At 41.6% G+C, this 17,733-nt stretch overlaps 1 protein-coding gene across 7 annotated transcripts in view; it reads right to left on the bottom strand.

Moving 5' to 3' along the window:
- SHISA5 (shisa family member 5) overlaps positions 1-17,733 on the bottom strand; it is a 60,010-nt gene that overhangs the window by 23,855 nt on the left and 18,422 nt on the right. For 5 of the 7 annotated variants that reach the window (XM_078152468.1, XM_020999232.2, XM_078152466.1 and 2 more), the window contains exons 3-4: positions 12,390-12,455; positions 2,861-2,942 (exon numbers count right to left, since the gene is read on the bottom strand). In XM_078152468.1, the coding sequence (XP_078008594.1) occupies positions 2,861-2,942; positions 12,390-12,455 (148 nt within the window). The remainder of the gene's footprint in view (positions 1-2,860; positions 2,943-12,389; positions 12,456-17,733) is intronic. The other 2 variants (XM_078152469.1, XM_078152470.1) reach the window with 1 other exon arrangement.

Here is a 17,733-nt window from a genome sequence, read left to right as displayed (position 1 = left end):
TGTTGCTAAGATAGAAAGATCATTGGCTTTGGAATCAGAGTTCCTGAGTTCAAATCCTGCCTCTCTCACTTACTACCGGCATAGCCTTGGGCAAGTCACAGGTCCCTTTCAGCTTTAAATCTATGATCCTATAATCAATCCCTTGTAGCAAAGAACAAAAAAGAGGAAAACTAATCATTATGTCAAAATTCTGAGTTAAACAGAGGGCTCCACACCCCTAGTCTCCTACCTCAGCAAAGAAGCAGGGCAGTGGGGGGGGGGAGGGTGGTTCCCTCTCATACCTCTTCTTTGGGGCCAAGCTAGTGTTCTCATCTGAGCTTACTCCTCTTTCTCCATGTTATGAAACACATACGGTCTTCCTCCTCATTCTTAACAGTGAAAAGACCTAAGTTTGAGACCCACCCACAGGCTTCCAGCATCTGTCTCCACAGGCCCATGGGAACACAGGGTCCCAAGACTGAACTTGCCTACCTCGACTCATCCAGATTCTGTTCCAATTGGTTACTTAAGAAAAATGCCTTTTATACGCAGGGTAAACCTCAAACCTGAGGCCCAGGAAGGGTGGGTCTGAGCTTGAAGTCATGTCTAAATCACCAAAAGAACAAAACCGAGGCTTCAAGTTAGCCTTGCCTCCGAGAAGACGGGCCAAGATGCTGGGCTCCACTTCCTCAAACTCTATTTCAGCCCGGCAAGAGGGCTCACACTTTCCCTGGGGTTAGAATGACCAGGGCTAGAGAGTCGGGGAAAGCCTTTTCCCTCCACCCTTTCCCAAGGGCCTTTTCTTCAAACTGCTTCGAACCAAACAGAACTGGCTCTTACCACTTCAGGCTAGATGGGTACCAGCAATTTCTAGGATAAAACATAATCCAGGGGGCAGCTAGGTGGTACAGTGGATAGAGCACCAGCCCTAGTGTCAGGAAGACCCAATTTCAAATCCGACCTCAGACACTTACTAGCTGTGTGACCCCGGGTGCTGCCTAGCAAAAAACAAACAAACAGAATCCAGCCTTGAAGGCCAGCCTCCAACATTTTCATCCCCACAGGTCCTGAGGGATCCCTTAGAGCTGAGACATACCTGCTCATGACTTCCCACACTGTGGCCCCCCGGGCCCTGAAGAATCCCGTCAGTGGCCTTGCTCAGTTTCCAAAGTTCTGTAAACACCTCAAATCCCAACTTTGACTGTTCCACTCCCTTTCTGGCCCCTCTGGGTTAGTCACTACAATCTGCTGATTGTCAATGGCCCTCCTCCTACCACATCCTTTCTCACTTCCTCACCATACAGCAAAGCCCAGCTGTGACGTACCTGCTTACTACAAGAGAGACCTGTCCTAATAAAGGTGGGTCTGTGATATGTTACTGGGGCCGTATGATTTTCTTTTCTGTTTTCTCCTCCTCCTACCTTTCCTAAAGGGTCAGGGTCCAGTCAGAAGTGTCCAGTCACTGAAAACAGTTTGGCCTGGGACCTGTCACTGGGACCTTGGCACAGGGGCACTTGTCTCACTGAACAGATGCCTCCTGGCTGGATTCTGTTCCTCGACAAAAGCGAGGAGGGGAACACTTTCAGAAACCCCAAATCTCTTCTTCACGCCTTTAGTTCCCCTGTCTTCAGCTCTCCAACTGTAAAAAATGAAGTATTAGACTAGGTGGCCTCAAAGGTACCTTCCAGAGAGATGAATGATCTATGGGCCTGAGTTCCAGGCTTTCCCTAGCTGCCCCAATTCAACCAAATCCAACCTTTTTTTTTTTTTAACACACTGACAGAATAAGGTCCTAGGCCTCTCCTGAGTGACCTACCAAGCTTCCTTTAGCAGAACCTCTTCTGGAGCTAGAAACTGGGAATGCTCAGAACCTCATCCACATCCCACCCAGCTCCATTTGGGAAGGGGAAGGTATTTTCTTCCCTCCCCTTTCTTTCCACACTCAAAGATCAGCCTCAATCTGGCCTGGTCCACAGGAGGCACATGGACAGACAGACACCTTTGGTAGAGGCCCTGGTTACTCTTTCAATCTTAGGATAAAAGATTCCTCCAGTCACCTCACAATATGTTCCTGTTTCCCTACAGAAGGAACTGGTCTGTTTCTTTCTAAAATTTACATTTTTTTTAATGAAAAAAAAAATCCATTTTCTCTCTCCCATCTCCCCTTGAATAAAAAGGGGGGGGGTGATGAGGAGAATGTGGTCTATTTAAAAGAAGCTTCAAGCTAAAGGATTTTTGACCTTGAACAGAACAATCAAATTCCAAGGGGATTAGGTAGATAGAGGGTTATTCCACACCTTGCAAGGTATCCCTTTCCCTACCATTATCCCTAAGCACCCCCCCCAACTCCCCATCCCTGGGTGTGTCAGTAGCCAACTGTGCTATCCCACAGTGCCATCCAGGTACCAGAGCATCTCTCCTGCACCCCAGGAAGTAGGTACTGGAAAAAAGCAGTCACTTTTCAAGGGAAGCAGCCCTAATTCACCAATGTCTCTCCACTTATTTATATGGAAAGCAACATTTGCCCAGGCCATTGCCACCATAACAACACTCTTGATTCAAAAGGATGGTCCTTTAAAAAGAAGCATGGAGAAATTAACCCTTGGGGGTGCTCTTCCATTGGCAAATTTTAAGCTGAGCATTCCAGCCAAAGGTGTGGGGAGACTTTGCTTAATTATTCCCGGATGTCTCAATACATGGAACCAAGCTAAAGAACACCCTGAGGGGCACTATCAGCTACATTCCTATACACAAACGCACAGCGTGAGACATACAAAGAAACACGCATAAACAAGAAGACATACAAGGACAGACAGGCGCAAGCGAGCCAAGAGGGATACACGCTGACAGGCACACAGATACCCATGCTCCCCAAACTTACCCCATCTTTGTCCCTACTACATGCTGAAGCACTTCCTATAATCTTCCCCTTGGGCAGCCGGCACCGTCTCTCCTCTCCTCCCCTTTCAGGGAAAACGAAAGTAAACACGTGCGCCCGCAGTTCCCCAAAGCTGCCTCAATTCAGCCCTCTGACGGACGTCGGAGGAAAAGCCCCAGACTGAGTCTCGGCTCTCAACACACCTGGGCATGCTCGAGGAGCCTCAAACTGACACATGCGCCTTCCTTCCCGCCCCCAGGGAGGCAACACGGCAAAACAATGCATTCATTAAGTCCCCTTTCAAGGATAAGACATCCTTTCTGACGTGGGTGGGTTCTAATTTCCCCCAAAGCACTATCTCAACCTTTCCTTGTAAGACTCTGCTCCCTGGCTCCTTGTAGTTATGGGGATCCCTGTCTCCATCTAGCCTAGCCCTGTTTTGGCCCAGGGGCCAAAGCCTAGAGCCTTGCCTTAGTTCAAAGCCTAAAGCCTAGATACAGCCCCAATCCTGGGCTCAGAACCCAGCCCCTAAACAAGTGCCTACCTAGGGTCCAACCCGAATCCCAGAACCCAACCTAATGCCTATAAGTCTAGAACCCAGACAAGGTCCCAAAATCCAGCCCAAGACCCAGAACCAAGCTCAGAACTTCAGCCTAGATCATAAAAGCCAGAGCCTAGACCTGGCCAGCAAGACAAACCCTAAAGCCCAAAATCCAGCCCAGCCAGAGAATTCTTTACATAGGCAGATCTTATCTCCCTAATCAGTGAGGTCTCCCCTGTGAAGGCCTTCATCCAAATATTTCTCTATCTCCTTCAAGAAGGTAAACTCAACTGCAGATCTTAGTGCCCCAATATTTGGGGCTAGGTGGGACGCTAGAGAGTATATAAATCTACTGCCTAATTTTACAGATGAGAAAACTGAGGCCCAGAGAGAGGAAAGGACTAATAATATGATAATAATATTAATAATGATATGCCATTACATATAATATATAATATATAAAGATTACTCTCAATTTCCAATTCTTCGCTACTGCAAAAAGAGCTGCTATAAGTATTTTTGTACAAATAGGTCCTTTGCCCTTTTCTTTGATCTCTTTGGCATACAGACCTAGTAGTTCACTTGTTGGGTCAAAGGGTATGAAGTTTTATAGCCCTTTGTGCATAAGTACAAATCATTCTTCAGAATGGTTTGACCAGTTCACAGTTCCACCAACAGTGCACTAGTGTACCTATTTTTCCCCATCCCCTCCAGCATTTGTCATTTTCCTTTTCTGTCATGTTAGTTAATTTAATAAGTATGAGGTAGTATTTCAGAGTAGCTTTAATTTGCATTTCTCTAATCAATGGTGATTTAGAGCAATTTTTCTTGTGGTTATTGATAGTTTTGATTTTTTCTTCTGAAAATGGCCTGTGACTATCCTTTTTTATCCTTTGTTTATCAATTGGGGAATGGCTTGTATTTTTATAAATTTAGATCAGCTCCTTATATATTTATTTATTCTTTTTGGTCAGGCAATTGGTATTAAGTGACTTGCCCACAGTCACACAGCTAGTAAGTGTTATGTGTCTGGGGTCAGATTTGAACTCAGGTCCCCCGAACTACAGGGCTGGTACTCTAACCACTGTGCCACCTAGCTGCCCCGATGCTTATACATTTGAAAAATGAGGCCTTTATCAAAGAAACTTGGTGTAAATTGTTTTCCCTAGTTTCCTGCTTTCCTTCTAATTTTGGCTTCATTAGTTTTGTTTGTGCAAAAGTTTTTTTTTTATTTTATGTAATCAAAATTATCCAATTTACCACTCATGATCCTCTCTATCTCTTGTTTGGTCATAAACTCTTCCCTTATCTATATAGATCTGACAGGCAAATTTTTCCATACCCCTCTCCTCAATTTACTGATATATTACCCCTTATGTCTAAATCATTTATGCACTTTGATGACATCTTGGTACATAGTGTGAGATGCTGGTCTATGTTTAATTTCTGCCAAACTGCTTTCTGGTTTTCCCAACAATTTTTGCCTTCTCAGGCAGTGGGAAGAGAGGCAAGAGGGAGGAAGAGAATTTGGAACTCAAAAATTGTTTAAAAATGAATATTAAAAATTTTTAAATATAATTGGGAAATACTTAATATAATAAAATATATTAAAAATAAAAATAAATGAAAACCGTATGAGATGCAGATTTGTAATTTTATATATAATCCTCAGGTTCTGCTCTGTCTGGAAATTATTGATTTTTTTAATGTTTGAATCAGAATAAAATTTTTAAAATAAATATTGAAAAAAAAAAGAGGGACAGCTTGTTCTGACAAACACAACTCATGCCAATAACCAGAAATATGGGATGATGGCTAAAGAGACAGGTGATTTTAACAGGATACGCAAAAGATAGGAGGAACATAAAGCTATAGAACAAATACATAAGTTTAGCACAGACTAAAGTGAGGCTAAAACCCAAAATGAGCTGATGCTTAGGCAACACTTTAGGATAACAGAAAAGGATACAGGTTTTTTGCATGCCTTTTTTTTTCCCCCTCAAAGCTTTGGAGGAAGTAAGAAAAGAGAGCACCATTACTTGAAACAGAGAGCACACTCTTAACAGATTGCAGGGTAGTGAAGTAACTTTTCTCCAGAAAAGAAGAGTGGCCTTTAAACTGGGAGAGACAAAAGAAGAAACTAAAGCCTTAGATGAAGAACAATCAAAAGCTCTTCGAACCTGAGTTCAAGTCTCCAACCTGTAGATAAATTTATTTTATTTTCAACTCAGGGAACAAAACAAACATTTCCATAAGAGGAGCGGGTCAAGCAGGGAGGATAATAGGGATGAAAGAAAAGAGAGGCTGAAAAAGAAAATAATGAATAAAAATAAGATGGGGGGGAATTTACAAATAGTAGTTATAATTTTGAACATGAATGGGATGTTTATAGCAGCTCCCTTTGTGGTGGCAAAGAACAGAAAATTACGGGGATACCCGTGAATAGAAGAATGGTTTTGCATGAAATGATGAAGAGTGAAAATAAATGGAACCAAGAGAACATTGTGTACAGTAACAGCAATATTGTTTTAAAAACAACTTTGAGTAACTAAGCCCTTTTGACTATTATAAAAACACAAATACATAAAATTAAAGGACTATCTGCATCCAGAGAAAGAATAAATTAGAAGAATGTATAGAATAATTTTATAGATATAGATATAGATATAGATATAGATAGATATCTATTTGCATCTAATGATAGCCATATCTCTAAGAGGGGAAGGAAGGTAGGAAAAAAAAGAAAAAGAAATATACATGATAGCCTAGATGAATTATACCTCAATATGCTAAAAACCATTAAAGTTGATGCAGTTTAGGGGTTCAGGGGTCCTGGGACCCCAAAATCACAACACGAGGGTCCTGCCCAAAAGAATTAGACCCAAGCTTTCTTTCAGCCAAAGACAAGGTTTAGTAGAACATCAACATCATACTGGGCAGACTCTTAAGGAGTCTGAACATTAGTAAGCTATTGGCTAGATTTTAGGAATCTGAGCAGTGGCTAGATTATAAGAACCAGAGCATCTTAATGGAGACAAGATGGACCTTATATACAGAAAGCCTGTGGGAGGGATCTAGGAGTGGCCAAGTAGTTAGGCGGTGACTGGAGGAGGGGCCTAAGGAGATCTGGTGGGCCTAGCTAGGATTAAGTGTGGGAAATGGCCAGGGGCCATAGGGAGGTAGGCAATGGAGGGGAGATTGGATGTAGCCACAATGAAAGGCCAGTTGATGGGATTATAGCCTCGGGTGACCGTCAGAGATTTGTCCAAGTGGGAAAGTCCAGAGTTTTTCCTTTCTAGGGCCCCCATCCCAACCCCATCAGTAGTGACCTTCAAGGGGTCACAGAGAATTTAGATGGCACCAGAAGACCAGAGATGAGAAAAATATCTTAATTTTCTAAAAGGTCAATTTTAGAAACTATATAATTCTTGACATAAATCCCCAGCAAAATACTGAATGGATTATTAAATGTATGATTCATGAGCCTTTAAAATGAGAAGCAGTGATTACTAGTAGCCAGCATTTGTTCACAAAAAAGTTACGTCAGGTATAACATAATTTACCTTTCTTTTTGACAGATTAATTTCACTAGATTGGTAGATCAGGTGAATGCAGTGAGTAGAAGAATTTCAGGAAGGCATCTGATCAAGTTTCTCCTAATACACTAGTAAACAATATGGAGAACAATATATGGGACAAGAGTACAATTGTACGGATTAAGAACTGGTGGGTGGAACAGCCAAAGCCAGAGAATCCTTTAGGATGGAAGCCATCCTGGAAGCAGGTTTCTACAAACTGCAGAGGCGGAATGTACAGGGATGATTTAGCACTAGGCAGACTACAAGGGTGCAGGAGACAGGCAGTGTCAAGGTGGGAAAGAAGAAAAGTCAGATATAATTCTTGACTTGTTGGCTGTTGGGTCACAAGCACAATTATGTATTGTTGCTGATTTTTTAAAGCTTGTTTTGCATTTTTCATCACTCCCACCATCCCCCTTCCTATACTCCTGCAAATAAGCAGGTTTTAGTCCCCACCCATTTACTAAACCTCTAAAGTCATCAATTATTTCTTAAATGTTAAGTCCCAAGACTTCTTCCTCAGTCATTAACTTCTTGACCTTTCTATGGTATTTGAGACTGTTCACACTTCTTACTAGTCTCTTCTCTTTTAGCTTTTATGGTATGGGCCTACTCTGATTCTCCTCTGATATTTCAGATAAATCTCTCAGGCTCCTTTCACTGGTTTATCACTCTCTCCCCTCACCCAAAACCAAGAAGCCTTTCCTGCCTTCCCTCTGAGATTATCTTGTGGCTACAAAGTTGTTTACATGTTATCTCCCCCATTAAACTGTGAACTCCTAGAGAGCAGGGACTGTTTTGTTGTGTTTGGTTTTTCACCCTTTTTTTGTATCCACTGTGCCTGGCACATAGTAGGCACTTAAGAAATGCTAGCTGACTGATTAAATCTAGGCATTCCTCAAGGCTCTCTCCTCTTTTATTCCCTGTTTCTGTGATATCATTTATTCTCATAGTTTCAAGGCTCTGTCCTTCACCTTTTTTCCTTCTCTTTCCCTTAAGTAATATAATTTATTCTCATAGTTTCAATTATTCCCTCTCTGTAGAACACACACACACACACACGGCTCTGAGATACAATCCCATGTTTCTAAGTCCATCCAATTCAATACAGTTAAGTAAGCATTACTGTGGACTTCTCCACCTGGGTGTCCCACTACTACCCTGAACTCATTATGTCTAAAACTGAACTCATCTCCTGAAAAATATTTCTTTCCTTCTAGTTTTCCTGTTTCTTCCAGGGCCCCAAGTTTGTCCTCATCTTTGACTCTTCCCCTTTCCCCACCTTACTGCATCCAATCAAACACCAAATCTTGAGTTAACCTTGACCACTCTAATTCAGCACCTCATTACCTTTCTCCTAGACTATTATCATGCTCTCCTACCTAACTCATCTCCTTAGCCTAGAAGCTTTCCCTAGCAGCCCAAATAATCTTCTTAATGCACAAATCAGACCTCTGCTCAAAAACTTTCTGGGGCTGCCTACCACCCAAAAGATAAAATATAGATGTCTTAAGTTGGCATTGAAGAATATCTATAATCTGGCCCAACCTACCTTTCAATGCCTATCTCACCTTTCTCAGTGGTGACCCCAATTCTGGCCCTCATCACCTCCCACTTGACCTACTGCAGTGGCCTGTTCACAGGTCTACCCACTCACATGTCTCTCCCCACTGCAATCTATCTTCCACTCAGCAAAGTGATTTGCCTAAAACACAGGTCTGACCATGTCATAAACACCCTGCTCCCCCTACTCAAGAAACTCTAGAGGCTCCCTATCAGCCCCAGCATCAAATATAAAATCCTGTTTAGCATTAAAAGCCCTTCATAACAGACCCCCTACTTTACAGTTTTGTTACATCTCATATTGACACAGCCTCCTTGCTAGCCTTCAAACAAGACACTCCATCTTTTGGCTCTGGGCATTTTCACTGGCTGCTCCTCAAGCACAGAACACTCTCCCTCCTTAACTTAGCCTCCTGGCTTCCCTGGATTCCTTCAAGTTCCTGCTAAAATCCCAACTTGTATAAGAAGCCTTTCCCAGTCCCTCTTAATTCCAGTGCCTTCCCTTGTTGATTATTTCCTATTTATCCTGTATGTGGCTTGTAGACACATAGTTATTTGCATGTTGTCCCCTCCATCAGACTGTGAACCCCTGGAGGGCAAGGGATGGATGCCTTTTGCTTTTCTTTGGATCTATCAATGACATTTAGCACAATTATCTGACCACAGCAAGTGCTTAATAAATGTTTATTTATTACCATTTTATGCTCTCTGTGTAAAAGCCAAACTGTACTACAAGCTGTTCCCTGATGTCAATCTGTACTCTCTGGCCTCCATTCCTGGGCACAGGTCATCCCTATGCCCAAAATGTCCTCCATTGTGACACTGAAAGTCGCCTCCTCCTCTAAACTCTGTTCACAGGAGCTACGCTCTCTCATAAAGCCTTCCCTCATCCACATCCCCTCCCCACCCCAGGTGAAACTGACTGCTCCCCCCACAAATCTCTTACAGCACTTTATCTACATCTGTCCTTCACACTGTTCACATTCTACCTGGTATCATACCTACACATCTGTATGTCACAGTCCATTCCCAACTCCCATTAGATTGCAAACTCATTTCAGAGCCTCCACAAAAAAGCCACAGTTCCAAACACCAAGCAAAGGCTTAGCACAGGGGGGCACAAGGCATAAAGTGCTGGGATGTACTCACTGAGCACACAGAGTGGCCTAACTCAGGGGCTCCAGGATGGCTCCACTTGTACCTCCCTCCGGGTACTTTACAAAGGACAAAGTACAAGGACTCTGACTAGAAGTGCCCGTGTAAAACAAACAGCTGGGAACAGGAACCTTAAAAAAATCCAGCACACCACAGCACCTCCTGGTCAGAAACTAAGTCCTAAGCACGGTAACAGCACCAACTGGCATGTGCCACCACTACCCAAGCATTTATTAAGAACCTGCACTATGTACCTGACACTGTGCTAACCACTGGGGATAAAAAGAAAGACAAAAGACTGTCCCTGCTCTCAAGGAGAGCTTAACTGAAGTGGTGGGAAGTCAAGGGGTTAACAGGCAGGCAGGAAGGGCCCTGGGATCATGGAAAGATGCTCTCAGCAAGGTAAGCTGCAGCCTGGGCACCAATACAACAGCACTTTTCATATAATAACAAACTGGATATAACAGAGCAATTCTAATATAATGCTATCACCATGAATGCCCAGAGAAAACAACCTACCTGACTCAAAAAACAGGATGTACAGACCCTCAAGCTTGCAAGGTTTCAATTACAGGGGAAGAAAACCCAACACCTTCTTCAGTGAAATCTTTAGCCCTTTAAGCTCAGTAATTCTGAATCCTTGGCTACTGTTGTATAAACCCTAGTCACTATCCCCAACTCCTAGGTTCCTCAACCCTAACCCCTCATTACCCCATTCCAGACATAGCTCCCTAGCCATCCCATTCAGTACTGACTATACTTTCTCTCTTACCTCTCAGATTCACCCATATTGGTGGGAGAATAAAACCACCCCTTGCTCCCCTTTAGCTCCTTCCAGACTGTGCCTTTACCACCATCTCGGAACAACCTTTCCTCCTCCAAGTTTCACATGATCCAAATTTGTCACCCAAGCCAGATCCAACTGTTGACCCCTTGAACATTCTCCTTTGTCAATGAATTTGGTACCTGGTTCACAGTCTTTTTCTCCATCCCAATTCCTGCCACCATACTAGGCAAATGCAATAAACATATTTATCCTCTCTAAAATATACTAATTTCCTAGTTTCTCAGTCTATGCCAGGGGTCAACCAACTATGGTACCCAGGCCAAATCCAGGCTGCAGGCCCTATGAGCTAAGAATGGTTTTTACATTTTTAAATAAAGTTTTACAAATTTAAAAATGTAAAAACTATTCTTAGCTGGCCAGCTGTACCAAAACAAGTGAGGGGCCAGATTCACTAACCAGTGATCTATATAATAGCTCCTCAACCCCAAACAGAAATGGTCATACCCTTAAATTTTGTCATACCCACAAGTGTTCTACTTCATAAACATCATGAACTCTGAAATTCTTTTAGCTGATCATAATCTTTCATCATTCTATTTTTCCCTGCACCTTACAACCCCCTGACCCTACCCTTCATCCTCAACCATAACCTCCCATTACCTCTACTCCTCAGTTCTTTCCTGAGTCATCACCCTTGTACTGGATATACTATTTTCCTTCCTTGGTGAACCAGTTCAACTTTATACCAGCCTCTATTCTTGAATCCATTGACCCTCAGTCCCATCCACAATCACTCCCTGTCAAACTTTAACTCGGAATTACTTCTACTTCTTTCATTTCCATTCATGTACTGCTGAATGGAGATGGAGAAAATCATGAAATTGTGTTGAGTGGATCCATCACAAATTAATGCCTTTCTTTTTAACTCTAGAACTCAACATATTACCTGGCACATAGTAAACACCTAATAAATACTTGTTAACTAATGTGATTCTCCCAGGGAATACTCTCAACACAAAATCATGCATGTGCAGACATATACATAGACATACACTTCAAACAACACAGGCGTAAGTCACACAGAGTATCCCTTCCCAGGTACAAGAAGAACACACAGGTGCACACAAACTCAAAAATACACAGAAACTCCTGCATAGACATAGACAGGATATCACGCAAGTCCACACTGTGATGCTTAAAGACAAACTCATGTAGATGAATACCTAAACACTAATGGCGACCTCCAGTAAAAACCAACTTGCACATGAACATTCCGTACAGGGCTAGTGAGCCCCTCAGGCCTCACCTTGCCAAGCCCATAATCATCCCATATAGTTAACATATAGCACCTCACCCTGATCCATTCCCATGGATTATGGATTATGTCCTATCTCCTACCAAGCTGGGCATGAAATCAGAGCTCAGAGTCATAAATTAAAAAGATAGGAAGGGAAGGCAGAAAAGCCTTTGGGTTCATTACTTGAGACAAACGATTCATAAGAGCAAATGTGCAGGGGTCCCTAGAACAGGCAGGTAGTACAGGGTGGAATGAGATGCTGCCTACCACAAGGTTCCCCTAGAGAGAGTCAGCTATCATACCCCTCAGTTTACCCAGGTGCAATTACCTCGGAACTTGCTTATGATCTGCCTCTAGGACTCCTGTGCCAATCTATCTCCCTGCCTAGTCTATACCTCATGCTCATTAATATCTCTTCAACTGACCATTATCTTTGACTTTCTATGCTCATTTACACATTTCCTGACCCCTGTGAGAATCCAGGCTCCTAAGCTAACACTTACCTTTTTCCACTTGCAATGAGGCCATCTATAGTTCCCACTCCTGTCTATAAGCTCTACCCTCCCAGAGATGGCAGATGAATATTCACAAAACAAAAGGGAAGAATTTACCCTGGTGGGGGGCTGTGGTCAAAGTCAAACGTCATTTTCTTGTCTTTTTCTTCCCACTTTATTGATCTGAAAAGAAAACACAATAAGAACACAATGAAGAAGGAAAACATACAAGAAGCAAAATCCAGAAACTTATGCCACATTAGGATGAATTAGCAGAGGCTCCAGTCCCAAGGATCAGCACAGCCTTCTAGGCTGAACTCTTTTAAAAACCATAGTAATTTTGCTATTACTAATCAAAAACTGGGGACAGCTAGGTGGTGCAGTGGATAGAGGATCGGCCCTGGAGTCAGGACGACCTGAGTTCTAATTTGATCTGAGACATTTACTAGCTCTGTGATCCTGGGCAAGTCACTTAACCCTGTTTGCTTCAATTTCCTCATCTGTAAAATGAACTGAAGAAGAAAATGGCAAACACTCCAGTATCTCTGCCAAGGTCTAGGGGTTCTAATGGGATCTGTGAACTTGGTTATTTATAATATTTTGATAACTATATTTCAAAAGAAGTGGTTTCCTTTGTAAAGTTATACATTTTGCTTTAGCCACTTAAAACCATCATTCTGAGGGGGAGACCAGTGGCTTGCCCAGAATGCCTGAGGGGTCCCTGACATAAGAACAACTCTTTTCTTTTTCATAGATTCCATCCTGGCTCTTAGCTGTGACTCCCCACAAGTTGCCCTCTTTGAACTTGAGCCTGTTTTATAAAATGGAGGCAATATTGGTAGTATCTTTGGATTCATGGATCCCACTTTTGGAGAGCAAATTCCAACAACAACAACAAAAAAGATCTCATATACACCAAAATATTCATACCAGTGCTTTTTGTGATAGGAAAAACAAAAACCAACCAACCAAAACAACCTGAAAATAAAGCAGGCTCCCATGGATTGGGGAATGACTGAACATAAATCATCAGCATAACAGAATTTATCACGCCACAAGAAATAACAAACATGAAGAACTCAGAGCACTTTGGGACAACATATAAACTGATCCAAAGACAAAAGCAGAACCAGGAGAACAACAGACCCAATGACTACAATAACCTAAGTGTAAATAACACTAAAAAGGCAGAATTCAAATGAAATATGGGAATTCTCACATAAGTAAACACCCCTAGCAGTGCAGATCAGCAGAAAAAGTTGCCTAAAGCACCCTAAAGAGGTTAAGCGGGGGCAGCTAGGTGGTGCAGTGGATAGAACACTGGCCCTGAAGTCAGGAGGACCTGAGTTCAAATCCGGCCTCAGACCAAACACTTGACATTTACTAGCTGTGTGACCCTGGGCAAGTCACTTAACCCCAATTGCCTAAAAACAAAAACAAAAAAAAAAGAGGTTAAGTGATTTGCCCAGGGTCACCCAGCCAGTATATCAGAGGCAGAACTGGAAGCCAGGTTTTCTTGGCTTTCAAGGTCCATTGTCTACCCCACACCAAACCAGCTCTTCCAAACATGAGATCATAACAAAATCAACAAGAATGTGAGTGACCAAATGGATCAGTGATGTGGAAGTATAAAACCCTCCTTTGCAGTTTCTCTAGAAATAAGAAATACTATGTACTTTTCAGATTTCTCTGTTTTTTTTTTAACTTTTCCAGACTTGCCTTCTTAGGGAGCCAAGTTCTTGTTAAAACAAATGACTTTCTGAAGAAATTAATTAAGGGTGAAAGCCATGAAGAATACATGCCTCATGAAGTCAGGCTGGTGACTTCGCACAGCCCTCCCTCACTCAAATCCAATTCAATGTAAGTCATGTCATCATCTCCCTGAGGTCACTGTACTCTTAGAGAATGAAGGACAAACCACAACCTCAGAGAAGAGAAGAATGAAGTCATGACAAAAGCATTTGAAGGATAGTCACATAGAAATAGGAACAGACTTCTGCCTAATCCCAGTAAGCAAGACAGGGAACAATAAATAATTAGAAGTTGTAAAAAGACAAAATTCACAACACAATTCAAAATTTCATGTAAGGAAAACCTTCTTTACAATTAGTGCTATTCAAGAGTAGAAGGTTCTTTTTCTAGACACAATGTCTTTACTGTCACTAGCTATCTTCAAATGAAGGCTGGGTGATCGTTCCTTGAAGGTGTGGTAGAAGAGACTCATCTAAGTGACCTTTTCGAGCAGATGACCTCTGAACCCTCAACTCTGAAATTCTGTATTTGTGATCTGTAAAATGCAGTGGCCTTACACCTAGGATCCTATTGAATGGAATGTGGTGAAAACCCCTCATAAAATCTAAACTCAAAATACAGGCCTTTTGCCCAACTGTGTGAACAAATGGTTGTATGGCATCTGCAGGGGACCCTGGGGGGGGGGGGACAGGAATTTTGCAGGGATTTGCAGAATTCGAACATTTCAAGATAACCACTTTTATAGTGAATGCCCTGTGGTACCAAACATGTTTTATTGTGGAAAAACTTATTGATATATATTTGGAATTAGTGAGGTATTCTCTCATATCAGGGCCTCAATTAGAAATTGGAAAAATAGAAAAATGTGTGTATATATATATATGCTTTTCGACCCAGGCCTTCTTTAGGCTAACTATTGGGTTTGTTGGGGGATATATGAGCCAGGCTCTTTTGGCAGAGACTAGCTTGCGTGGGGAAGTTTAGGCCAAGTAGTGTCATTGGGGTTGAATCTGGATGTGGCCCATGGCTATTAGACTCCATAGATAATAAAGAAGAGCCAGTCTAGTGGGATGGGAGTGGCCCCAGGAGACTGTTGAACCTGGTGAAGGGGTTCAGAAAGAAAAGGGTGTTTTTTTAAAAATAATAATTAATTGGGTCCGTTCCAAGTTTTTAATATACTACTTACATATTTCTGAATTTTCTTATGTGATGTAATCTGGTAAGCAATTGTATTAGTTATGTTGTTGGAAGAGCAATTCATTTTATAACCTAGAATGTTAAATTAAGAATTGTGCCTTCAGAGAAAAGAGAAAAAGAATGGGTAAAGGCTGTTGGGGTATTCTATAGGACCCTGTTCTGTAACATTTCCCTTTTAAGTACTATATTTCAGAAATGAGAACTTAAAAGTTTTCTCTGTTTAAAGGAAAGTTTTAGCTGGGATTATCTGGCTCTCACCTATGAAGTTTAAAATTGTTAACTAAGCTATTTGGAGTTACTGTTTAAGTGGATTACTGGTAGAAGTATTTTTGTGTGTGTAAAGAAACTATGTAATTATGCCAAGTAAGATTTTGTAAAATCTCATAATTCTTATCAATCCTGTGCAGGAGTTTTCGTTTTACTGATTAAGTGGCCCATTGCAGACACCTCTGGACTAAAGAAATCAGGTAACTAGGATCAACTGAGCCCCAATAAGGGCCAAAAACCGGAACTGATCTTTTCTCCTGAGTGAGCTAAGAATGCTGATCAAGAGCATTCTTATGTTTATGACCACTGAGGAGCCTTTAACCCAGACACTACCTTGACAGTGGTAAAGGAGACCCAGATGTCCTGGATCTGACATTTGCCTATCTTATTTAAATTTCTTTTCTCATGCTCAGGTTAAACATTTGGAGACCATGAAACTGAGTAACCCAGACGTCCTGAGTCAGGGTGGAATGTCACTTAACACTAGCTTGTGGTCTCTTTAACCAATGTTCAGGTTGACAATGGTAATTAGGAAATGATAAGCTGTTTTTCAGAAAAGGAGATACTTTTATGAAGAAGATGTTTTGATAAAATCTTTGATATTCTTTTAGAGGGCCTACTAAAATTCCTTTTGCAAGCTAATTTGTTGCAATAATTTGATACTGATAACAGTTACCTCCGAATCTAATGTGAATTTTCTAAGTTTCATTCCTAGGTATGTTGTGTCCTTGAATTGGCCTTAAATGGGTACTTTTCAGAGGAACAGTTTGAGCTTCAGGTAGCATAAGAAAGGACACTGGTCTCAAGAATGTAGATCTGAAAGTTCAGTGCCCCACTCTAAGTTTTTAAGGGGTGGATGTAAAAGCGAAAAAGATAGGACAGCTAAAACGTCTTAACAGATTCTGGAAGTTTTTGAGATTGATCATTAAGGAGTTTTGTTTTTTTTTACAATCTTGTCACTCCTCTCCCCCACTCCCCCCCCCCTTGACTCAAGGGGGCTTCTCTGTGTGGGGATTAAGAGAGTGTTTTACCCTCCCCTCTTCCCTGCCTGTAAATTCACCTTCCCCTGCCTGGTTATAGGGAGGAGGGGGAGGGGCAGCAGCTACAGCCTGGAGAAAGATGGGTCAAGGTAAAGAAACCAGCCCATCCTTCTATCAATAATTTTACATGATCTGGAAACACAGTTGTTGCCATCTGAAGTTTACTGTTTATGTTACAGCTAAAACAATTTAGTTATCGCTTACGAAAATTATGAAAATCGCTTATGAAAATCGTAAGATTGTTGGTTATTGTTTTAAAGTTAAAACTTAAAACTGGCAATTGATCTGTGTGTGTGTTGACTGTTTTGATCTGAATTCATTCCATGGCCTAGAAAGAACTAAAATTACTATTTGAACTTATATGTATAAGATTCAAGTCCTGAAGGTGTTTCATTCTTTCAGATTAAGGATGGTTTGAGAGGGATAGATACATTTGAGAAACAGAAAGGCAAATCTATTTAGAGTAGCAACTTATGATCTTAATGGAAATTTGATTTTACTTTGGATGTTATTAGGAACTATAACATGTGTAGGAAGTTATGCAAGCTACTTAGAGCTCACTTTGGAAGTGTTCCCTAATTAATGTGTGAGAACATAGTCACACCTGAAACTCTGATGAGGAGAATCTGCTATCTAAGACCTTGGAATCTGTTAATGAACTATTATTTTGAGTCTAACTCCAGGTATGGTTAACAAAGAACTGATTGAGCCTCCTGACCCATGACATCAGCAACCTGCAAAGAGATTTGTGAGCTGCACCTATGAGCTGCAAGAAGATATTCCCATGGGAAGGTCAGGAGAATGACTTTTCTGCATGGCTGAGGTAGGAGTCTCCTGACTCAATTTCCCCATTATGACACCTGGCAGACTTTAAGCCTGGCTCAATGCAGTTTGCAGTTTGACATAACACTCTGCCAGGAGTTGACAGAAGTTGCGGAAATATCGTTCCCTTATTATAAGTCCCATATATATATATGTATTATTACTAAGAGACTCGTAAGTCTCTTAGAGGCAAGTTTCTATAATCAGAAGGTTTGCAAGTACAGTAGCAAATTTACTAAAATAATTGATTCTGAAACATCTTAGGTTACTATAGAACTGGGACTAGTGTTCCTGTGTGTGTTCCCGTATGAGTTAGAGTTCGTTAATTCTTGGTGATGGTATGGAGACAATAGGTCAGGGGCTTGTGAGAATGTTAGTTTGTT

This window comes from Phascolarctos cinereus, unplaced genomic scaffold, assembly GCF_003287225.1.
Source record: "Phascolarctos cinereus isolate Bilbo 61053 unplaced genomic scaffold, phaCin_HiC Scaffold_4;HRSCAF=312, whole genome shotgun sequence".
Classification (NCBI taxonomy): Eukaryota; Metazoa; Chordata; class Mammalia; order Diprotodontia; family Phascolarctidae; genus Phascolarctos; species Phascolarctos cinereus.
This window is presented reverse-complemented; position numbering and strand designations above follow the sequence as displayed.